This window comes from Rhinolophus ferrumequinum, chromosome 22, assembly GCF_004115265.2.
Source record: "Rhinolophus ferrumequinum isolate MPI-CBG mRhiFer1 chromosome 22, mRhiFer1_v1.p, whole genome shotgun sequence".
Taxonomy (NCBI): domain Eukaryota; kingdom Metazoa; phylum Chordata; class Mammalia; order Chiroptera; family Rhinolophidae; genus Rhinolophus; species Rhinolophus ferrumequinum.
Genome location: NC_046305.1, coordinates 19,487,046 through 19,509,272, shown reverse-complemented (window position 1 = coordinate 19,509,272; position 22,227 = coordinate 19,487,046). Strand labels below are relative to the sequence as shown.

At 48.3% G+C, this 22,227-nt stretch overlaps 1 protein-coding gene across 1 annotated transcript in view; it reads left to right on the top strand.

The window, feature by feature from the left end:
- The window catches only part of VASH2 (vasohibin 2), a 39,020-nt gene that overhangs the window by 2,703 nt on the left and 14,090 nt on the right, over positions 1-22,227 (top strand). Inside the window, exons 2-6 of the mRNA XM_033093411.1 lie at positions 5,291-5,379; positions 9,044-9,100; positions 9,653-9,727; positions 18,578-18,959; positions 20,135-20,250. Coding sequence (XP_032949302.1) covers positions 5,291-5,379; positions 9,044-9,100; positions 9,653-9,727; positions 18,578-18,959; positions 20,135-20,250 — 719 coding nt within the window. The remainder of the gene's footprint in view (positions 1-5,290; positions 5,380-9,043; positions 9,101-9,652; positions 9,728-18,577; positions 18,960-20,134; positions 20,251-22,227) is intronic.

Genomic DNA, 22,227 nt, shown 5'->3' with positions numbered 1-22,227 from the left:
CTGACCCCTACGCAGGCCCTGAGATGGGACAGCTTCCAAAGCTCCTGTTTCCAGGGGGTGCTCTGATTCAAGGTCTATTCCTGCACTCAGTTTGGCAGACTTTTCCCTCTGGGGCCAAGTCTTTTGCTCCTTTAACCAGATCAATGTCTTCCTGAGGAATTTGTGCAAAAGAGAGGGGTGGTGGGGTCAGAGTGGAAGGGTTGGAGAGTTTCAGGGAGATTTACCATTTTTTGGCAATTGAATTTGGCAAAGAAGTGAACAGGGAAGGTGTCACAGACCTAAGAGGACTGAATGACACTTCCTTTGACTATAGGACGTTCTGTCGGCAGCCATGGTAAGTTCTGCCTGAAGGTCCAGGTACCCTCACCTGGAGGCAGAGTGGGGAGCTCGCCAGCTCTGCGATTCTCCTTTAACTTTGTGACCACAGGCCTCTCCCTTGGTGGGTACTGGATCTGAAGTTAACAACTGACTAGGTGAAGGCCAGAGTGTTAATATGGACAGTGGAAGAAAGCAACTCCAGTCAGCTGGAGGAGACAGAGAATGGGAAGTGAGGTGGCTGGCCCAGAAAAAAACAACCCCACGTTCTTGTGACTCATTCTCACCAAGTAATTTTTATTAGAGGACTTAGCTTTGCCTGAGCGAAGAAGTGAGTGCTGCGGGATGAGACTTTGCTGCAGTCAGGGCTCCACTCCTGCCCTCTGCTGGCTCACACAGGTAGCTCCTTCTCTCTCCTGTCCTGCATTCAGAACCATTCATCTGTCCTTGCTGCTCTGCCCAGGGTTGTGACCCCTGGGCCTCTGGACCAGGTCCCTGTCAACAGATTCCTGGGCCTCAGGCCCATCCTGGGCTCATGAGTGATGATCTGTGCTCTCCAGGTTGCCAGAGGAGATTCTTCTGCCTGGTGCCCACCCAGGGTATTTTTCAGAGCAGGGACTGCAAAAGGCCTTGCTTTCTCCTTGTTCTTTCTTGTCAAAGATTCCTGGTACCAGGGGCTCTCACTGCCTCCCCGGCTCCTATTCTGCTTTCCCCCTTCTCTCCCACGTGGTGATGCCATGGTGATGATACACATTTGTGTCCGTCCACACATCCTTCCTCCTTACATTCTTCTGACAGGTCATTGTGTTGGACAAGAATGGAGTGAAAGAGAGCTTGTCTGCAAAAGCCGAGTCTGTGGTTTGTTTCATTGTTCTTGAATAACCATCTTCCTGTCCACTCCACTCCTCCTCCTACTCCCTCACCCCCCAGGGCCCCCACCCTGTAGTGCTTGGTGAAGAGGGTGGTTCTGGTCTGTTGGCTTAAGATTCTGCCTTCATCAGCTGGGCTGTGGCTTGAAGGCGGCTGAATGCAGGTGGCAGGAGGTAGGAACCTGGAGGGGAGGGTCTATGGACAATGTAGTCTAGAGTTTCAGGTGAAATAGGGCAGAAAACTAACAAGAAGAGATACTCTCAGGACCCCCGTCAGAGAGAAAACAGAAGAAGTGTGCCCTGGGATTTTCATAAACAGGTACCAATTTATGTTCCCATCCGACTGTATGAGACAGCATCCTCACCAGCGTTGAATATCCACATTTCAGAATATCTCTGCTAATTGGAGAGGTGAAAAATGACATTTTGCAGTGGCTTTAATTTGCATTTCTTAAATTTTTAGTGAGCTTGAACATTTTTGCCAAATATTTATTCACTATTTACATTTCTTATTTTGTGAATTGCCTTTTTATGGCCATTAAAAAAAAATTGTGGTAAAACATACATAACATAATTTACCAATTTAACCATTTTTAAGTGTACAGTTCTGTGAATTCAGTCCATTCACATCGTTGTGCAATATCACCACCTTCCATCTCCAGAACCTTTTCTTCTTTCTCAACTGAAACTTTGTACCCATTAAACACTAACTACCCATTCCTTCCAAACCCCTGGTCCCTGGCAATCACCCTTCTACTTTCTGTCTCTATGGATTTGGCTACTATAAGAACCTCATATAAGAGGAATCATAATATTTATCCTTTGGGAATAGCTTATTTCACTTAGCATAAGGTCTTCAAGGCTCATCCATGTTGTACCATGTGTCAGAATGTCCTTTCTTTTCATGGCTGAAGAATATTTCATTGTGTGTATATATACCCCATTTTGTTCGTCCATTCGTCTGTTGATGGACACTTGGGTTGCTTCCACCTTTTGGGGCCATTTTATTTTTCTTTGAGGCTGAAAGAGTTTTCTTATCACTTTGTGTGAACTCTTCGTGAATTGAGATTATCTCATGGTCCCCACGGGGAAGTGGATGTTTTCGTCCTCATTTATTAGGGTGAGAAGGCATCTGTGTGTGACGCTCCTGAGTCCTGAGTGTCCGGGGACTCAGGCCCTGCTAATTCTGTCTTCCATTTCCTGAAAAGTGAAGACCTTTCAGGCTTCCCCATTCTAGACCCCTGAGAAAACACTGCTGATGAATGATAACATAGCTAACACTTGAAAAGTACCGAGTACCAAGCCCCAAGTTGCCTGCTTTATACATTAGGTCATATAAACCTCATAACCAGCCCAGAAAGCTGTAGGTAGGTGATATTTGTCGATTTTATCAGGAAGGATACAGGCTTAGAGAGGTCATACGGCTTGACCGGGGACAAAGCAGGAAACTGAACCTCTATGTGTCGGACTTGTAATTGCACCCCAAGGAGCCCACCTGGTTATAGTAACGCTTTTTTTTTTTTCTTTAATTAAGAGTGTTTTTCCAGGACTCATCAGCGCCAAGTCAAGTAGTTGTTTCAATCTAGTTGTGGAGGGCGCAGCTCCCAGTGGCCCATGTGGGGATCGAAGCGGCAACCTTGTTGTGAAGAGCACCGCGCTCTAAAGCTCTAACCAACTGAGCTAACCGGCCGCCCCTCCCCACTGGTTAATAGTCCTGTGGGGGCATTGGCAGCCCGAGGGGCTGGTTGGGAGCTGAGCCCTTGCCTGAGTCCCAGATGTCAGCGTGAGCTGTAGCCGTATGACGTCATCTCCTCAGTAGGCTCAGCTCTTCTCCCCACCACAGCTCTGCTTCCCAGCTGGGGTTTGGGGAATGTGGCCACAGCTCCTATACTCACTCTCAGCAGGCGCTGAGGTAACCAGGCAGCTGTTTTTAAAAGCCTTTGGGCGCCACTGGGCTGTTATCCTGAGGACCAGCTGCTGCCTGACTCCCACGCCGTCATCCGGCTCTCGTGGGCTCTGTTGGGCTTTGGGGAGTTGAAATAATTTGGTGGTCAGACCCCATAGCCGACTCTGAACCCAGTTACTCTGGCCACCACAGGGTTGTGGCCAAGGGACACCCCTCTGGAGATCTGTTAGGTGGCCCTTGAGTCTGTGGGGCATTTTCCCATGCTTATCAGATTTCCTATTAAATAGGTACCAACATCACTTTCCTGTGTAGAAATATGCTCATGCTTTAATAAACTGTAGTTTCCCTCCTCCCTTCCTCTATCTCTGTGCCTCCTCCCCCTTTTGTATCTTCTCTAGAACTTGGAACACAGGAGGTGCTAAAGACATGTTGATTTACATCTCCCCTTGTCTCCTCACTTCTCTGTGAAATCTCTCGCACATTCCTCCGCAGAATTCCAGCTTTGGAGAGATCAGTGGATGTGACTGTTAAAAAAACAAGGACAGGCTGGGCCCTTGCTAGTGTTTGTTAGGGCAGAATAGCAAGGAGACACTTCATATGTTGGCTCTGGGGATGGGGCACGTGAGCATATTTTCCCGTTGGAACATTTGGCTCCCAAAAATGACTCTCCGAGACATGAATGTGATTTGAGCGGATACATTGTAATCATCATGTAGTTCACAGAACAGCTGTGTGTGTGTGCGCGCACATGTGTGCGTGTACACACACATGCACACGCACACACAGCACCTTGGCTGTGAAGTAGGAAGTTTCAAAGCCAAGAGAGAATAGAGGCACTGAGAGGAAAAGAATAAGTAGCGTTTGAAGTAAATGCAGCCCAGGGTGTAGAAGTCTGGGAGTGCCCCCCACCCTGCCGCGGGCCCGGGGGTAGCATGCCCTCCAGCCTCACTGTGGGGCCTGAGCCCAGGGAGCTGGGAGAGCTCGGGTGCCCAGCCGTGCTGCTCAGCACTGTCCCCAAGTCTGTTCACCAGCAGCTTCCCTGTCCATCAGCTAAGCCCTAAATCCCCAGGGCCTCCCTTTCGCTGTTGGTGCCCAGGGTGGAACTAATCTGTCCTGAGGCCCCTTCTGCTCCTCCCTAATCGGCTTAAGCCTGGAGGAGCCTCCCCTGTCCTGGACAGCAGCCCTGCAGGCGCCAAAGGCCCACGTGGGCTCAGGGACTCTGTTGTCCCCAGCAGCCCCACCCCACCAGAGAGGCCAAGGTAGAGACTGAGGAACATAGTGGGGATAAAGCAGAAACCGTCCCTTGCTTCCCAGGAGTGGCCGGGTTGGAAGCCCCAACCTGTTCTTGCTGGTGGCCCCGTTGGCAAGGTTGCTCGGAGCTCAGTGGTGTCTTAGCTCTAAATCCCTGAGGAGAGGCGCTTACCTCCCTCTCTGTCCTTGCCTGCCGTTTCTTCTTTCTCTTCCCAGCAGGGATTAAAACTATCTCAGTTGTAGACACTTGGTTGACTAAGAGGCAGACTAGGAAATGACGAGGTGACTGGGCAGCCATGAGGGACAAAAGGGCGAGATGGCGTCTGAGTCAGAGGAGCTGCACTTACCTGGTGAGAGTCAAGGCAAGAGGGGACTCTTTCCTAATCCATCTGGGCCAGACTTGGGGAAGGGACACGATGGGCGTTGGGGGGGGGGTGGGGGCTGTTGAGAAGTGGCAGCTGTGGTGCCATGTTGCGTTACCATTCATCTGGTAATCAGTGGTGCCCCGGAGTGCAGCACATATAGTGGGTCACACCAACCATGCAGCAAAAGGTGTAGTCACGCAGTGAAAACGTGCGGATGAATGGAACACCTCTGTGACCGCCTTGGGCCAGGCTCAGCGGGGCACCCTGTAGGACAGGAGGCGCAGAGATGCCCATGGAGAGGCCGGCTGTGCTCACACAACCCACAGAGCGCCGTGGAGAGCCACGGTGACCCAGGCGGAGTGTGTGCAGAGGGAACGCATAGAGGGAGAACTTGAGCCTTTAGCAAGGGACTGACTGGTCTGGGGAGACCTTGTCAGGAGGCACCCCTCGAACAGGTGACCATGGCAGGGCGGCCATCTGCTCTCAGGGGCAGCTTTCCGGTGGTCTCAGCACTGCCTGGCCCCAGGCCCTGGCCCTCAGAGTGTCTCCTTGATAAAAAGATCTCTCTCTCTACTTCTCTGCAGCCTTCAGTACCCCAGGTGCCAAACTACAGGCTGTCGATGACTATCCCAGACTGGCTCCAGGCAATCCAGAACTACATGAAGACACTACAGTATCCTTCCACCAGGGTCTGAGCAGGGGACAGACGTGGTGATCGCAAACCTGGGGGCATGTTTGTCCCCAGCTGGTCAGCAAACGCTCTCTAAGGTTGGTGAGGCCAGGCATGGAGGGATGGCCCTACGTGAGAGTCTAGAAGGAGTGATAACAGAGGATGTAATTGCAGCGATAAGGTTCTTCTCCCTTTAAGCAGAGCGTGGGCCAGGATGGCAAGAGGGCAGTGAGTCAGTGGTGGGCCACCTGGAGTCCCTGTGCCTTCCATCTCCTCCTTCCTCTCCGCCTCCTCCTTCTCAGTCATCTTTCCCTCCTCTCTTCCTCTACTGTCTTTCTTTCTCCCTCTTCACTCCTAGCGTTCTGTTTTTTCTTTCCTTTCATTTTTGCTCATAATCTATAATAGGCTCACCTGGCACTGCCTGTGCTCCTCAGGTGACCTAGACTGGTGGCGTTGCTCCATTTCGCATCAACGAATGGGGCTGTAGGGTGGGAGCCCGCTCCCCTCGCTTGAGCTTGTAGGAGAGCTGAGGAGCCCTGTGGGTCCAGGCTGGGTTCAGACCAGCCAGAGTGTGGTTCTTTTCTCTCCCAGTGTCCTCAAGTTGTTTGTGGTCAGGATTAGATCAGTTCTGAGGGCCTGCATGAGCAACATTGAAAGAGCAAAGGGGCCGAGGCAGATGATCCACTGGCTGCTTCTGGTGCTTTATCAGGGACAGGAGTCCCAAGGGAGCTGGGCTGGCAGAAGTGTATGTGAGAGGCACCGGCCATTTGCCCAAGCGAGTCAGTAGCATTTCGAAGTTAAGCCAGCATCAGACTCCCTACGGAGGCAGCTGCCATCACCCCAGGCTTCCAGCACGTTGTCCAAAAGGTCAAGCCTCTGCTGACCTCTGTCCTTCCCCCTCTAAAGACCTAGAACTTAGCAGAAAGGATTTCATGGGGTACTGACACAGGTCCCACGTGCCCCAGAAGAGCCCTCTCGTCTTGGTGCCATAGGCAAGAATCTTTCCTGTGGATTTTTGTGACTTCCCTACTGGAATGGGTACTCCCAGATGGGAATAACACAATTCCTGCTCTTTTGGGTGGGCTAATTCCTGGCTTAGCCTTTCAGTTCCCACGTCATACATGAACTCCCCCGCGTGGCATCTTCCCAGTGGAATCCTGAAGCGATATTAGAGGGGGAAGGTAGCACCAGCCTCCAGGGGTGAGGCAGACAGCCCCAGCCCTGGGAAGGCTATCTGGTGTGTTGATTCCCAAAATGGGACTCAACATGGGGAGCTCCATGTGGTCCAGAAGCGTAAACTCCTGCCAGGGTAGAAGACCTGGACCCCAAGAATTGAACCTTCCCGGATGTTCCCGACTCTCACAGAACATTCCAGAAAGTGACAGAAATTAGAATGGCTCCCCGTTTCTATCTAAGGCATGGCCTTCACAAGGATCATTTGGCCAGAGATTAAAGAGAATAGCCTGTCTGGGAATGCATTGGTAGGGGCAAATTTGGATGCACTTTCCATATCATCTGCTCATTCTTCTATAAACCCTACAGCACATTCTCAGTCCAGTTTTCATTGTTGGCCTGAGGGATCTGCTTTTTTATTTTTCTCTCTGATGCATTATGATGGTCACTGACCTAGATCACTGACTGTAGAGAGAGCTGGAGAAGGGAAAGCATCAGCAAGCTCCTGGGACCATGCTCCCTGTCACCTGGTCATTAGAGTCACCTGATCACTACACAAAGCAGAGTGTGGCCTCTTCTCCCTTCTGACCGGACTTTTATTTAGTGACTTGGGACTTCCTACTTTGTCCTGAACACAGTGATCCATGCTAGAGTACGGGACCTCTTGGGGCCAGTTCTGACTATATTGCTGTGCTCAGCTGGCAATGGGGATATAAGAGGACAAATCCTGCCTTCCCTTCTGACAGCCTCAGAGCATTGGACAACAGGAGTGTTGGTCTTGCATGAGGTTCTGGAACGAGGTGCCACCTGAGCTCTGCTGTCTGAGAGAACCTTCTGAGGGTGGGCTCAGTGAGTCTCTCACTTTGAAGGCAGTATTTACAGGAAGCTTTCCTCCCAGCTCACTTTCAGGGCTAATAACTGTTAGGAGCTGAGAAGAGATGGCCAGGTAACTTTAAATTATTGCAGGTTTATCTCACTTTATGCACTAGATGTATGGACTATATATATATATATATATATATATATATATATATATATATATATATATGTAAACAGGGAAAGTTGGGCATATATATTGAATTTTTCCCAGTTGAATTCTACTTGAAATATACTGGGAATCTCACTGTGTGAATGAAATCTTTGGTCAAGTTAAAAAAAAACTCTCTTCACAAGGAGGCTAGATAGTCCCTCATTTTTCTCTTTTACTTCTGGGGTTCTGTGTGTTGGATTTTTCTGAAAGCTGGGCAAGCCTGTGTTGTTATTGGTTATCCTTATGACCATGCCAGTCCTTTCCAAACTGCTGGTGAGCTTGTTAAAATTAGCCCCTGGCCCTTACCCTGGAACTTCTAATTCAGCAATCAAGATGGGGTGACTCTGAATGACAGCTAGGGTTAAAACCATGGCCTGAAATCAGAGTCTCCAGGGGTGGGGCCTAGAATCTGCTTCTAGGGAGCTCCTCAGGTGGTGGTTAAGCGGGCTCGTGTCTGAGTGGCCAAGCCCCTCTGTGCCAGGAGAGGACTCCCAACCCTTCTCAGGAGGATGTGCAGTGCCTTGAGGCGGTCAGCACCACATTCTGCAGCTGCCTCTACCACTGGAGGGCCACAGTCTAATCTCCTACACCCACCCCGCCAGGGTTACAAGTTCATGCTTCATTACCACCTTCCCAATGTGCACTGTTTCTGTAGGATTATGTGTGAGGCAGGATAGGGAAACACACAAAATGACTAGTGAGCCCAGAAAAATCAAGACCGGTCTCAAAGAGCACAGCATCAGAGCTCCATCTCAAAGAGCTCCATCCTACAGGAGGAGCTGGTGCAGTCTGACCGGTCCCTGAGACCTTCTGGGCAGCCCACTAAATCCCAGGTTGTGGGTAACGTCGTCTTCTCAGATTTAGTAATCAATGTCAAGTGTTAGTCCGGGCATGAAATGAAAGTGATGTTTCCACAGTAAGCTCTGCTGCAGCGTCTGCCACCTTTCTTTCTATCACCCTTGCATTTCCTTCCTTCCTTCTTTCTTTCCATCCACTTACCCTTCTATCCATTCATCCATCTACTCTTCCACCCATTTATCCATCCATTTGTCTGCTCAGCCATTTACTATTCCTCATTCATTTATTAATACTTGCTAACTGGAATATGTTGAGCTTGTACGAGGCTTTATGGGTGATATGAAGATGATAAATAAATGATTTCAACTCTCAAAAAGATCTTGCAGTCTAGTAGGTGCATTAAGACATGTATTCAACTAACCAGAATATAGAGCAGATTGAAAATAGCTACAATAAAGGTCCAAGGTACTGTGGGGCCTAAGTTAGAAGTTAGAGTTCCACAGGACAATGAGGCATTAAAGGCTGTTGGCTATCTTCTGGCTACTAGTCACCTCTGGAAAGCCCCCACTTCCTCATCCCACTGAGAAATCAACGCATAGCTTCCTCTGCTGGATTCCTGGGACCTTTGGAGTTTCCTGTCACTTTCCCTTTACATACTTCACACAGATACAATCATACAGGGACCCAGTTCTTTGAAATTAGGAAAATGAGACCGCTGAGTGGGTAAGTGGTGCATGATCTGTGGGCCAGATGACGTCTCTCCTACCCGAGAGCTGCCAACTCCTTCTCCTACCTTTTATCCCTGTATCCTGGTGCTCAAATAGCCTGGTCTGTAAGGGGTGGAGATGGGGGGCGGTGCCCCAGGGCCATGTTGGAGGTAGAAGCTCTGGAGTGGCTGCCGTCTGGGCCATTCTAACAGCTAAGTTAGTGGTGGAGACTAACTCTTTCAGAGGATGGGGGGTGGGGGGGGCTATGAAATTTGTTTCATGTGGCCTCCTCTACTTGCTCCATGTAATGTCCCTTGTCCTGGGGCGATGGAATGTGGGCACTACCATCCAGGAGCTCACTGTTGGAGAGAGGAGTGTAGAATTTAGGATTTTGGTTGTGCCAAGTGTGGATGTGCTTTGGCACCCTCCTGTGAGGTGAGTTCTTCCGGTTCCCTCTGTTTTCCTGCATGGTGCCTAGTGTGGAGAAAGGCATGCTGATGGATTGGCGGACAGACCGACTGCATCGTTAAACAAGACCTGAGATCCTTTGCTGTGCTCTGTCCTACAGGTTAATGGAAACAGCGAAGGAAATGACTCGGGAGTCCTTGCCTATCAAATGCCTTGAAGCCGTCATCCTGGGCATGTATCCTTTAAGTTTGTTTGCTTCCGTTTACTCCATAGATGGTGGGCTCACTCTGGGGCTATCTGACATCCTAGATCCACAAGATGATGGCTGTTGTTTCCTTGGAGGAAAGTATCAAGCTCTCCTAAGGATTCCCTTTCATTTCCACCATCTGGAGTTGAACGAAATCAGAGCTTGGCTCCTTAGACCATCATCCGTGTGACCTGTTAGCTAAAGCCTGCATCCGGGCCAGCTCTCAGACCAGCCTCACTAGTTATAAGGAGAATTCTAACTTAGAAGAACTAGAGAGAGTGTGTGTATCATTGTTTTTTGCATTAATCTGGCATTGCAACAGGAAAGGTATTTAGGGGAAATGGGATCCTCCAAATCCATCTCCAGGGAAAATTCTACGAGTGGGTTGTGGAGGAGACCATGTCATGGTGCGGTGTCCTGACTACAGAACATAGAGCTGCAAAAGGGGTCTTGTCTCTCCCACACTTGCTGTTCTGTTTTCCACCAGACTCAGCCTAAGGTGAAGATGGCCCTGAAGACTGTGATAGAACTGACATATTAGTGGTGATAGCAATAGAACATGATCTGGTAGAAGAGCAAGGAAACTCCCAGTCCTTTGGGGTAGATGGCTGGAAGGGACAGTGACCTAGGGAACACAGCAAGTCAGGAGCTTGAGAGGGGGTCCCAGGTAAGAGCAGTTAGGTCTTTAGTGCTGTGCTGTTGAGTGTGACCTTTTCCCAAAAGGCAATGGGCAGCCCAGATGGAAGCTCTTGGGGGGAGGTGTACACTTCAGAGAGGTGGGTCTTAGGGCAGATTGAAGGATGGGGCTGGATCTGCAGAGCCAAGTACAAGCTGTGACATGAGGGAAATGGGGATGCTTGAACCATGGTCCCGGCAAGGCGAATGGATGTCAAGAGATATCAGGGAGGTAGAGTTTACAGGACTTGGAGGCCAGCTGGGTGTAGTTGATGAGGAAGGAGTCAACAAATACAGGTTTCTGGATTGGGTGACTGTCTGTGGAGGATGCGTTGGAGGGACGAGCGCGACGGAGAGCTGAGATACTTCAGCACAGACCCGAACTAAGACAGCAGCAATGAAGGTGGAGGGATGGAGCTGGAGTTGTCATCAACACCACTGATGGACTGATTAGACGTGAGGAGTTAGAGGAGAAAGAGGCTGTGACTCCATGTTTCTGGCTTAGAAAATTGGGTGATTGGATAGTAATGCCACTTTTAAGTCCAATGGAAGGACTTAGAAAGGAGGATCAGATGTATAGGGAGGTGAGTTCAGATTTGGACATGTTGAGTTTGAAATGCCTGTGGGATATCAGGGTGGGGATGTCACTGTGGAGCTTGAGGGGTCTCAGTGCTGTAAATGCGAGCTTGGAGCTGCGAGTGTTTGCGGGTGGTAGATAATGTTCAAGGAGTGAGAAGAGAAAAAGATCAAGGATGAAGTCCCACTATTCTGGGGTCTAGTTGGATGCAAAGAGCCCATAAATGAGACCAAGAAGGACAGCTTGAGAGGTAGAAGGAAAAGCAGGAGAGAAAGGAGATGCAGCAGTCAGCGAAAGGTCAGGTGGCTGAGAACTGGACTGGAGACAGGGGGACAAGCCTAGTCTGCTTTTCTGGTCTCCTGGACCTCTTTATGGAAGGAGGAATTGGTGCCCCCTGCAGAGCACTGGCAGGCCTGATCTGAAACAAGGTCGTCCACGAATGCCTGGGCCCACATTGGAAAAATGGAAACTTGAGCTTTATTGAGGCCCCTCCCCAACATTCCTTTCAGACCTCCTCTTTGCTCCCCACAAAGGAAATGAAATGTGTGCCTGGGGAGCCCAGCAGGAGGACAGGACAGGTGGGGACAGCAGATGGCTCAGCGCCCCCCTCCTTTGGTAAGTCAGCCACAGCTGTTGGGCAGAGCCTCCTACAAGTTTAATAAAGGTGAACAATAGTTGGGATTTGCTGGTGGGGATCAGTGAGGGTGATCACAAGCACAGGCCTTTCCCCAGGTGGAAGCTCACTTCAGACCCCCTGCTGAGGGGTGTCTGAGTGCACCTGAACAGAAGTCATCTTGCTTTACACAACAGTCATGTACACAATAGTCTTCTCCCTGTGCAATTTGATACATCTAAACCTTACATTAGGTTACGGGAATTACCCAAAACCTTTTGGGATTATGGAAATAGACCTGTGACCAGCCTCTGGCCTTAGTTCTAGCATCGGCCAAATCTGCGGGTAGGGTGCTCTTGGTTGTCCTTTGTTCTTACCGGTGTGACATTTCAGAAAAGTATGGGGAGAGTGGAGAAATGCAGCGCACACTGCCAAACTCAGGGAAATTTGACTCTTGGACACAGACAAGAAACACAGACCTGAATTCTAAAACGTACAGCATCTTTGTCTTTCCTCTTTGCTCTGTGTCAGCATCCCTGTGGCCTGCTTTCCTCTTGATGACGAAGAACAGAGGTCTGGGACACAAATAGTGACAACGCTGAAACAGGTCTGATTGGCTGTGCTTGGAAGCCTGTGTCCATCCTGGTTTGATCTTGTTTGACGTTAGCCCAAAGTTCAGGATTCATTCTGGTTTTTTTTAAAGATTTTTATTAAAAATATACCTAACAAAGAATATTATATTAGTTTCAGGTGTACACCATAGTTGTTCAACATTTATATACCTAAAGAAGTGATCACCTAAAACATTTGAGATCTTGCTTCCAGGCAATTGTCATCAGTTTTGGCTCAAATAAATTCTTATAAAAATTAAAACAAAACAAAAAAAACAAACAAAAAAAGAAGTGATCACCATGATAAGTCCAGAAACCATCTGACACCGTACCACACTATCACAATATTATTGACTGTATTCCCTATGCTGTATGCTGTATGTCTTTTGATTTTAAGTGATAACTTTGCTGGGTAGAGTACCCTTGGTGGTAGGTCCTAGCTTTTCGTCACTTTGAATATTTTGTGCCAATCCCTTCTGGCCTGCAAAGTTTCTGTTGAGAAATCAGCTGACAGTCTTATGGGAGCTCCCTTATAAGTTACTAGTTGCCTTTTTCTTGCTGTTTTTAGGATTCTTTCTTTGTCTTTAACCTTTGCCATTTTAATTATAACGTGTCTTGGTGTGGGCCTGTTTGGATTCATCTTGTTTGGGACTCTCTGCACTTCCTGGACTTGTGTATCTATTTCCTTTGCCAGGTTATGAAAGTTTTCATTTTCTTCAAATAGGTTCTCAATCCCTAGCTTTCTCTCTTCTCTTTCTGGTGCCCCGATCATATGAATGTTGTTACGCTTGACATTGTCCCAGAGGCCCCTTAAACTATCCTCATTTTTTTTTTTACTCTTTTTTTTTGCTATTCCGACTAGGTGTTTTCTGCTATTTTGTGTTTCAAATTGCTGATTCAGTCCTCTGCTTCATCTAGTCTGCTGGTGATTTCTTCTAGTGCATTCTTCATTTCAGTTATTGTATTCTTCACTTGGTTTCTATGTCCTTTTTTATGCTTGCTATCTCTTCGTTGAAATTTTCACTAAATTCCTTGAGCATCGTTATAACCAATGTTATGAACTCTGTCTCTGATAGGTTGCTTGCCTCCAATTCATTTAGTTCTTTTTCTGGAGTTTTCTCCTGTTCTTTTATTTGGGACGTATTTCTTTGTTTCCTCATTTTGGCTGCCTCTCTGTTTGTTTCTATGTATTAGGTAGATCTGCTATGTCTTCCAGTCTTGGCCTGGTGGCTTTATTTAGTAGGTGCCTTGTGGGGCCCTGGCACAGTCTCCCTGGTCACCTGCTCTGGGTGCTCCCTTGTGTGGGTTGTGTGTGCCCTTATGTTATAGTTGAGCTGTGGGATCAGTGGGTGGGAGTGACCCTCAGTACAGTTGGCTGTGGGGTTTGGCTACCTCTATAGCTCATAGACCGCTGTTCTGGGGGCTTACCCCACTGAGTGGGATTCACCCCAGCAGGCACTGGTGCCTGTTGAGACTGCCCTTTGTTGCTTGTGTGGGGCTAATTAGGTGGTGCTCTGCTGTGGTCTGAAGCCAACCTCCAGATATGTTGGTTCTGGGACCTCTTGGGAGGGGCTGTGCTGCAGGCCCAGGTCACCACCGCCTGTGACCTGCTGAGGACTACCTGGTAGGAGCAACAAAGCGATCCACAGTTGTTCACTGCCTGTACTAAAGTTGTAGGCATGTGACAGGCCACACTGTGAAATGGGGACATCTGCCACCAGTACCAAATCTGGAGTAGGTGCATAAAAAGCTTGGACACCCCGAGGCCTGCTGCTAACTGCTGACTCCTTTAAGGTTCAGACACTCATAAAGCCTCGTGCAAGCTGAGTGAGTCAGGATCTCAGGGAGCAACTAGCGTGGGAAAAGTTGTGGTCACCAGGTTAATGTAGACTTTGGTTTGGTGCCAGTATTGAGCCTGGAGCTACTCAGCAAAAGTCCCAGAGTATACCGAAGCCAGTCCCTGCCCACCTGGGGCCTGTGGACTCCAATAGTTTTCAAAAAAAGAGTGCAATGTGGGTTGGGGCTGGCTGCTTTCTGATAAAGTGCCTCTGGTGTTGGGGAAGTTGGGTGGGGTGGGGTCCCAGTGAGTCAGCAGGGCGGAGCAGTGGAGCTCACCAAGCCAATCAGATTCAGTTTTGGCTAGAGGGGGTGGGCTCAACACAGAAAAGATGGTGCCTGCCTGCCGGCTACAGGGGAGAAGGCCCCCCTCACAGGGAAAATGGCCTCACTCCAAGGCCACACACTTCAGTCTGCCCCCCTGTATGCCTCTGACGCCCCCTGAGTCACCGTTCCTCCGCCGGAGCCCCAGGTAAGTGCCTGCAAGTGAGTGAGTCTATGTGTGAGCCATTTAAGAGGACGTCTGAGTTTCCTGCAGCCTTCTGACCCATTCGGATGGTTGGAATCCCCACTGTTTTTCACAGCCAGATGTTGTAAAGGCTCCTTTTCCTGACAGCAGTACTCTGGGCTGGGGAGGTTGGTGTGGAGTTGGGACCCTTTGCTCCTCTGGGGTGAACCTCCACAGCTGAGATAGCCCTTCTGATTCTCAACCTCCACGTTGATGTCTCCACCCCTCCTACCAGTCTTAATGTGGTGTCTTGATATCCTTAGTTATAAAACTGTTCCGCTAGTGTTCAAATGGTGCTCCAGGTTGATTGTTTTGTAATTTAGTTGTAATTTTCACGTGTTCACAGAAGGAAGCAGGCACCGTGTTTTTCTACTCCGCCATCTTGGATCTCTTCAGGATTTATTCTTGAAGAGCCTCTTCTTTTGATCTTGCTTGAGTGTGTGCACACTTTCTCGTGCATACTGGAGAGATAAACTTTCGGTTCCAATTATCTTACAAATCATGGCCACTCTTTTGAGGCCCTCATTGACTCTAGTGGGGCTTAATCCTGGTAGTAAAGTACGATGGTTCATTCAAGTAGCAGGTTTGTTAGTAGAGATGGGTTAGACATATCTCCGGCAGGCTGGATGCTAGGCAGGTCTACCAGGAGCTTGGGCCCCTTCTGCTCTCTTTTCCCTAGAGTTCAGGCTGCTCCTCTGCTCTCATGTACCCTTCCTTGTCCCCTTCCTCTTGGTTGCCAGTTGTTCCAGGTCCCAGGGCTTTACTGATGGCCATAATGATGGAACACATTGTAGAGACTGGTGACTTGTGACAGAATGGACAGGTGGTCTCTCCTCTCCTCTCCCCGCTTCCACTTCTCCATTAGACTAATTTTGGGGCCTCTTCTCTGCTCTCCCTGTGGTCACTGGGCATGTTTCTCTTACAGCACACATCACATTTTGGGTTTTTTTTCTCTCAGTTTTATTGAGAAATAATCGATATATACATCATTGTATAAGTTTAAGTTGTATAGCATAATGATTTGACCTACATAGACTGCAAATATGGGTGTTATTTTAAATTGTGGTAAAATATTCATAACATAAATTTACCATTTTAACTATTTTGAAGTGTGTAAGTTCAGTGGCATTGGGATTATTCACATTTGTTGTATAGCCATCACTACCATCCATCTCTAGGACTTCATCTTCCCCAACTGAAACACCACACCCATTAAACACTAACTTCCCCCCACTCCCCGCCCCTGTATCCTCAGCCCTTCGCACCCACCATTCTACTTTGTCTCTATGAATTTGATTACTCCAGATACCCCAAAGTGAAATTATTTAGTATTTGTCCTTTTGTGACTGACTTATTTCACTTAGCATAATGTCCTCAAGAGTCATCCATGTTGTAGCATGTGCCAGAATTCTCTTCTTATTTAAGGCTGAATAATAATAATAATAATCCATTGTATGTATAGATCACATTTGTTTAGCCATTCATCCATCCATAGACACCTGGGTTGTTTCTATCTTTTGGCTATTGTGACTCATGTGGCTGTGAACATGGATGTACAAGTATCCGTTTGAGTCCCTGCGTTTAATTCTTTTGGGATATATATCCATAAGTGGAATTGCTGGATCATGTGGTAATTCTATGTGTAAATTTTTGAGGAACTGGCATACTGATCATATTGTATCCATTTTGAGCCTGTCTCCCCACCAGACTTCTGGAGAAGGGCTGCGTTCTTTAGCTCCACAGCCCTGCCCAGCAGGCTGTCTGGCACAGAAGCTACTCACTCAATGAGTGTTTGTTGCACTGACTTAAACAACTAAGGAATGCCCTTATTCCAGCCCCAGAGAACTCGTCCCAGAAAGCAAGAAAGCATTTATGTAAGAGGACTCAGAAGGATGTGATTTCACTCCCTGACTGCCAGTCGATCTCACATGATCAAGTGAAGAGAAAGCAGGTAACTAACCATTTTTATAGAGAGGAGCCCTCTGTTATTAAATTGAGGGCAGAGGGCAAGGCTGACTTCAGGGCTGGGGTAAGGTTCTGTCAGCTTCTTTCTATTAAGGGTACCAGGATTAGCCCTGCTTTGAGAGCAGTCCTTTTAAGTGGAAGGAAATGTATCGTCACAATCGAAGGTTCCTTCTTTCAGCAAGCATTAAGCAAGCATTTCTGTGTGCCAGGCCCATGCTACCCCAGGGATACCAGGATGCACAACACAACCCCTGCTCTCACAGGACACAAACAAACAGAATGTTGGATGATGAAGCACCCAGTGCCATGGGCGTTCTTGTGGGGTGGGGGTGGGGGTGGGGTGGAATACCTAACCCGGGCTGAGGAAGTTCACGGAAGGTATCACACCCAGGAACAGGGAGGGGATTATAGTGAGGCTTTTGCTTTCAGAGCGCAGCCTTCGTGAGCCCACAGCATCCTGATTGCTAATGATTCTTAGGAGACCCCAAACGTCTCTGCTAGGTGTGAATCCCCTGTACTCTTAAGGCTGATGTGTGAGTGAAGCCATAAAAGACGGGACATGATGTAGTATATAGAGTGTGTTTCGTGGCATATTTTTGAGAGTTTCATAGATCACTTTGGTCTCAAATCTTAGTAATATAAAGGCTATTTAAAAGTCATTTAAATTTTTCAATTATATTTAACTTCATGTTATGGGGGAGTATATGTGCCGAGGGCAGTGGGCACAGATCTGGTCTCAGGCTGTAGCCTTCAAAAATGTCATGGGCCTGCTGTGGGTCAGGGTCCTAGCCCAGAGTGTGTGCTAGGGGGGACCTGAGGGGGTGATGAGATTGTACAAAGGAAAGACAAGTAGGGACCAAAATCATGGCAGGACTTTGCTAAGGGATTTGGCTCAAGTCTTGGAGAAGATGACAGACACCGAAAACTTAAGCAGAAGAGTGACATGTACCAAATTTTGGCATAAATGGATCATTCAGGCCACTGTGTAGAAGGTAAGTTGGAGCGGGGACAAGAAATGGTGAAGACCAATTTTCAGAATGGAAAACTGTGCCCACTTGCCGTGCACTTACAGTGCACAAGCCACCATGTTAAGCATCTCGGTTATTATTTAGGGACAGTCTTGAGACACCAGAGATTTTCAGCAGAGGAGTGACTTTATGAGTTTCCAATATCCCTCTCCAGAAAAGCGGGGTCGTTGGGTGACCACGCCTCACCAGGGCTGTCCAGACCCTTTGAGATGGACTTGAGGGTATGATGCCTCTTGTCCATCATCCCAGGATGTGGCGTCAGTCGCTTGAAGCTGCACCCTGTAGGGTTGCTGGGCCTAAACTCAGGTACTAGTGAGAGGCTAGGTTACTCCATCCTAACGGGCCAACACATGGAGACAACTGGTGATGCCAAGTGGGTTGGGGATGGAGGGCAGCCAGAGGTTCAGGTGTCGCAGGCAGTTTTCTGCGTAGTACCCACGGCTGCTGACAGGGCTGTGATGGGGCCAATGAGAGGAGCAGATGACCCATCCTGACACCCTTCTGTCCCTTACCATCTAGATAATCAGGCAGTCTGTCTCTTACATCTCCATGGCCTTGTCTGGATTCTGTTTGTCTTTTCTCCCCTGAACCCCTGAAGAGGCCATTTATTCCTGGTGTATCCCACATACTCCAGCCAGAATTAACTTCTGAGAATATCATTCTGATTGTATTAAAACAAACAAACAAACAAACAAACAAAAAAAAACATTCATAGCTTGTCATCCCTGTAGAAAACCTAGGAAGGAAAAGGGGGCTTGTTATTGTTTTGTTTTACATTTATTTAAGTACTAAAGAAGATGGCAAGGTTTTCCTCTTTGTCCCATATTAATTTGGTTTTGGTTTGTGCCATAGAATACTAGGTACTCCAAGATAATCAAGTGATTATTCTGGAAAAGGTTAGCTGTGGTCCTGCTCAGAGGCGGAGGGATGGACTCACCGACTGGATGGGCTCCTTTCCCTTCTTGGGAGTCCAGGCTCTGAATTTTCAAGGCCTCCTCTCTCTTCCTTAACTCAGATTGTCTAAGATACTTAACCAATGGACAGCCTTCCATCGAGCGATTCCCCATCAGCTTTAAAACCTACTTCTCAGGAAACTGCTTTCACCATGTTGTGCTGGGGATTTACTGCAATGGCCGCTATGGCTCACTGGGCATGAGCCGAAGGGCTGAGCTGATGGACAAGCCGTTGACCTTTAGGACTCTGAGTGACCTTATCTTTGACTTTGAAGACTCCTACAAGAAATACCTGCACACAGTCAAGAAGGTCAAGATTGGGCTGTATGTCCCCCATGAGCCTCATAGCTTCCAGCCTATTGAGTGGAAGCAGCTGGTCCTCAACGTCTCAAAGATGCTGAGGGCTGACATAAGGAAGGAGCTGGAGAAATATGCCAGGGACATGAGGATGAAGGTAGGTGCTGGGAAGGCAAATGAGTGATGCAAGAGAGTTCTTTATCCGTTCCCCCTCCCCCCTCTCTTTCTCTTCCTCTTCCTCCCTCCCTCTCTTCCTTTGACCATATTTTTGGGATGGTCAAAAGTTTCTTGAGGTTATCTTGCTTGGTAGCCACTCTGAAAACAAAAAAAGACAAGTCACTTGCTATTTGAGATGGCCAATTAAATGCTCTCTTTGCATATACTACTTCAAAAACCAGAGTTTAGATGTTACAGTTAAAGCAATGTCTTGGCCTGCAATTCCTTCTATGAAATCAATCTAAAATGTTTGTCATTTTCTATTAAGGCTCTAGTTCTGTCTTGCCTTTGTAATAGAATGGCCAATAATCCCAGTTGTTCTGAAACTGAAGGGTTTCCCAGGACATGAGATTTTCAGTATTTAAAACCAGGAAAGCCCTGGGCAAACTAGGATGAGTGGGTCACTCTGCTTTATGACCTGTTGCATAGTCACGTGATATCTCTGCTTTGCTTTATAAGTTGCAAAGCCCTTTGGCAAAAAATTCTGACTGGGTGTCACAAAAGCAAACAAAGCAGCATGCATGGTGCTGGCTTTATATAAACTGTACTCATAAGCCCTTCTTCTTCCTCCCATGTCACTTCCAAGATGACATGATGCCTGCTTGTCCTTGTCCCTCCAGGACTTGGGGAGTCACTGAAAGAATGCCTGTGCAGACACAGGACCACAGGGGAAAGGGATGGTCTGAATCCAGGCTTTCTTGTCTTTAGCACATGGGGACTTGTCATCTTCCGTATGCGGAACCTGGAGTGGAGATTCTTGATTAATTGAAACCACTCTAGAACAGGCAATATAGATGGGACTCTGTCTTCATGAGACAGGAATTTGCTGAGCAACTAAGCACAGCCCCCGGAGGCTGAAGCACTGGGCTCTGCTTCCTCTCTGTGCCGTGGAAAAGCGGGCATAGTGTCATCATATCATCTCCTGGGAAGTGGTACCTTTGCTTCTCGCCAGTGCAGAACGAGAGAGGAACATCTGTATCTCAGACTTCTCCCGGAAGTCTTCCAGCTCAGGGCCTTCTAAACCATGGGCTCATGAACGGGCTGGGGGCCAGGATGCCGCTCTGTGGGAAGACACGAGGGTGGGGTCTGTGTGGTAACTCCTCATATCGCCTTCAGATCCTGAAACCTGCAAGTGCCCACTCTCCAACCCAAGTGAGAAGCCGGGGAAAATCCTTGTCCCCCCGAAGGAGACAGGCAAGCCCCCCGAGACGGCTCGGCAGGCGAGACAAGTCGTGAGTAGTATTTCCTCAAGTCCTAACACACCCATTCGTGGGGTTGTCCTGGCCCTCGGGGACAAAGCTGTGTCCTGGGCTTGGCATTTGAACCAAACGGGGAGCTCCAAGAGGACTGCCCTTCATTCAAGGGACACCTTGTATGGAAAAGGATCCACCATGCACATCACCCCATTCCTCTTACTCTACTGACTGAGTTGTAGACACAGTTGGAGGGATAAGCCCCAGACACTGTGAGATGAACGGTAGCCCGAAATCCTGGCAGTATGGAAGGAGCAGTGGACTTAGAATTAGGAAACTGGGTCGGGAGCCAGCTCAGCGCTGATAACCTATGTGACAGGCATGTCGTGAAAGCTTTCTGGGCTTAAATTCTCTCATCTCCAAAATGGGATTGTTAGAATTGATGAACTTTTCTGAAACCCTATAGGACTCTGTGTGATTGCCCTCCATGGATGGTGGCATCAGAAATACCCACAGGCTCGTCCTCTTCCTTGGCTGACTCTACCCTCCCCTGTTTTAGACTGAAGGCTAGTAACTCCACACCAACTTCTTAGGTCGAAATGACCCACTTGAGAAATGACAGATTGCAGATGCTAAGGATGCCCAAAGTAACCAGTGAGAATCCACTGGCAAATATTTGGGCCATAATTACACTGGGAAAAAATACTGCTTTTATTAGCAACGGCCGCATGCTGTGTCACGTGATGTTCTCACCATGCTGGGCCACGTGGCACAGTGCACAGAGGTCCAGGTTGGGCAGCCTGGGCAAATCCTTTGGGAGCCTTTGTTTCTTCATGCGACTAAGAAGATAAAACCGTTTTCCTTGCCTACCTCGCAAGGCGTCAGGAGCAAGTTAGAAGAGGGAATGAGAGGGATTTGTTCATTATTGTCCTATCAATCCTGTAGAGGAAGCAGGCAGAGTTTTACAATTTTCATTTTCCAGTGAAGAAACCAGAATACAAAACAAGGTGGTTCTTAGTACTGAGTTTGTAGCTGGTCAGTGATGGAACTGGGGCTAGAGCCCAGCTCCCCTGACTCTGGGAAGGTGGTGAGGAAGAGGAGGGTGGGATCTGTCTGAAGAACAGGACAAGACGGAGTGCTGTCCGTGCCAAGGAAGGTTCCTGGTGTGTCTCCAGTCTACTTCCTACTGCAACCCCAGGGCTCAGCATCCACAGCCAGGATGGCCTTGGCTGAAATGACCGGAGTCCAGGATTTGAAAGGGGAGAATTGACAGAGTGGGGGGGTTGGCTGGTCCTATAGCAGGAGAAGCTGGAGACCAGGGTGGTTTCAGCCTAGGTTTGTCCTTTTAGGGAGCAGGATGGCTTCAAACATTTCAGACGTGGCCTCCGACCCTAATCCTGCTCCTGATGCTAACCACCACGCTTGACCCTTGACCCGGATTCTTACCCTGTCTCTCCTCCTTTCTGATTCAAACATCCATTTCATTGCTTTCACTGAACAAAGTAGCAGTGGTCTCAGAAGACTATGAACATGTAAACCCTTCCCATAGAGTGAGTGACCCAGAAATAGGAATCTGATTACTCATGATGCAGGGGAGGGGGCCCCTTAATCTGATTTGTTATCCTTTCTGCCCGAGGAGGGTTGAGTCCTTCTCTTAGGGGCTCCCAATCTTGAGCAAATGTTGAGCAGTCCAAAAAGTCCTTTTTCCTCTGGATGTGATCCCAGAGCGCTTGAAACCCTAAGCATTCTACCTGATTGATTTAGGCACAGAATAGATGAAAGCTGTTGTTTTTTAAGATGATTCCTGTTGGATTCATTTTACTTGGATCCTCAGGAACTTTGCAGCCCAAGGCTCGTTAACCAGAAAAAGTTACCATGATTGTCCAGAGATGGTAAAGTCGATAAGATCTTAGAAACTGGTGGTGCAGACAAAAGTCAGGATGATAAGCTACATGGTGGTGGTGGTGGTGGTGGTGGTGCTTTGAGAAGAGTGGAAGAAGAGGGGGGATTTGAATC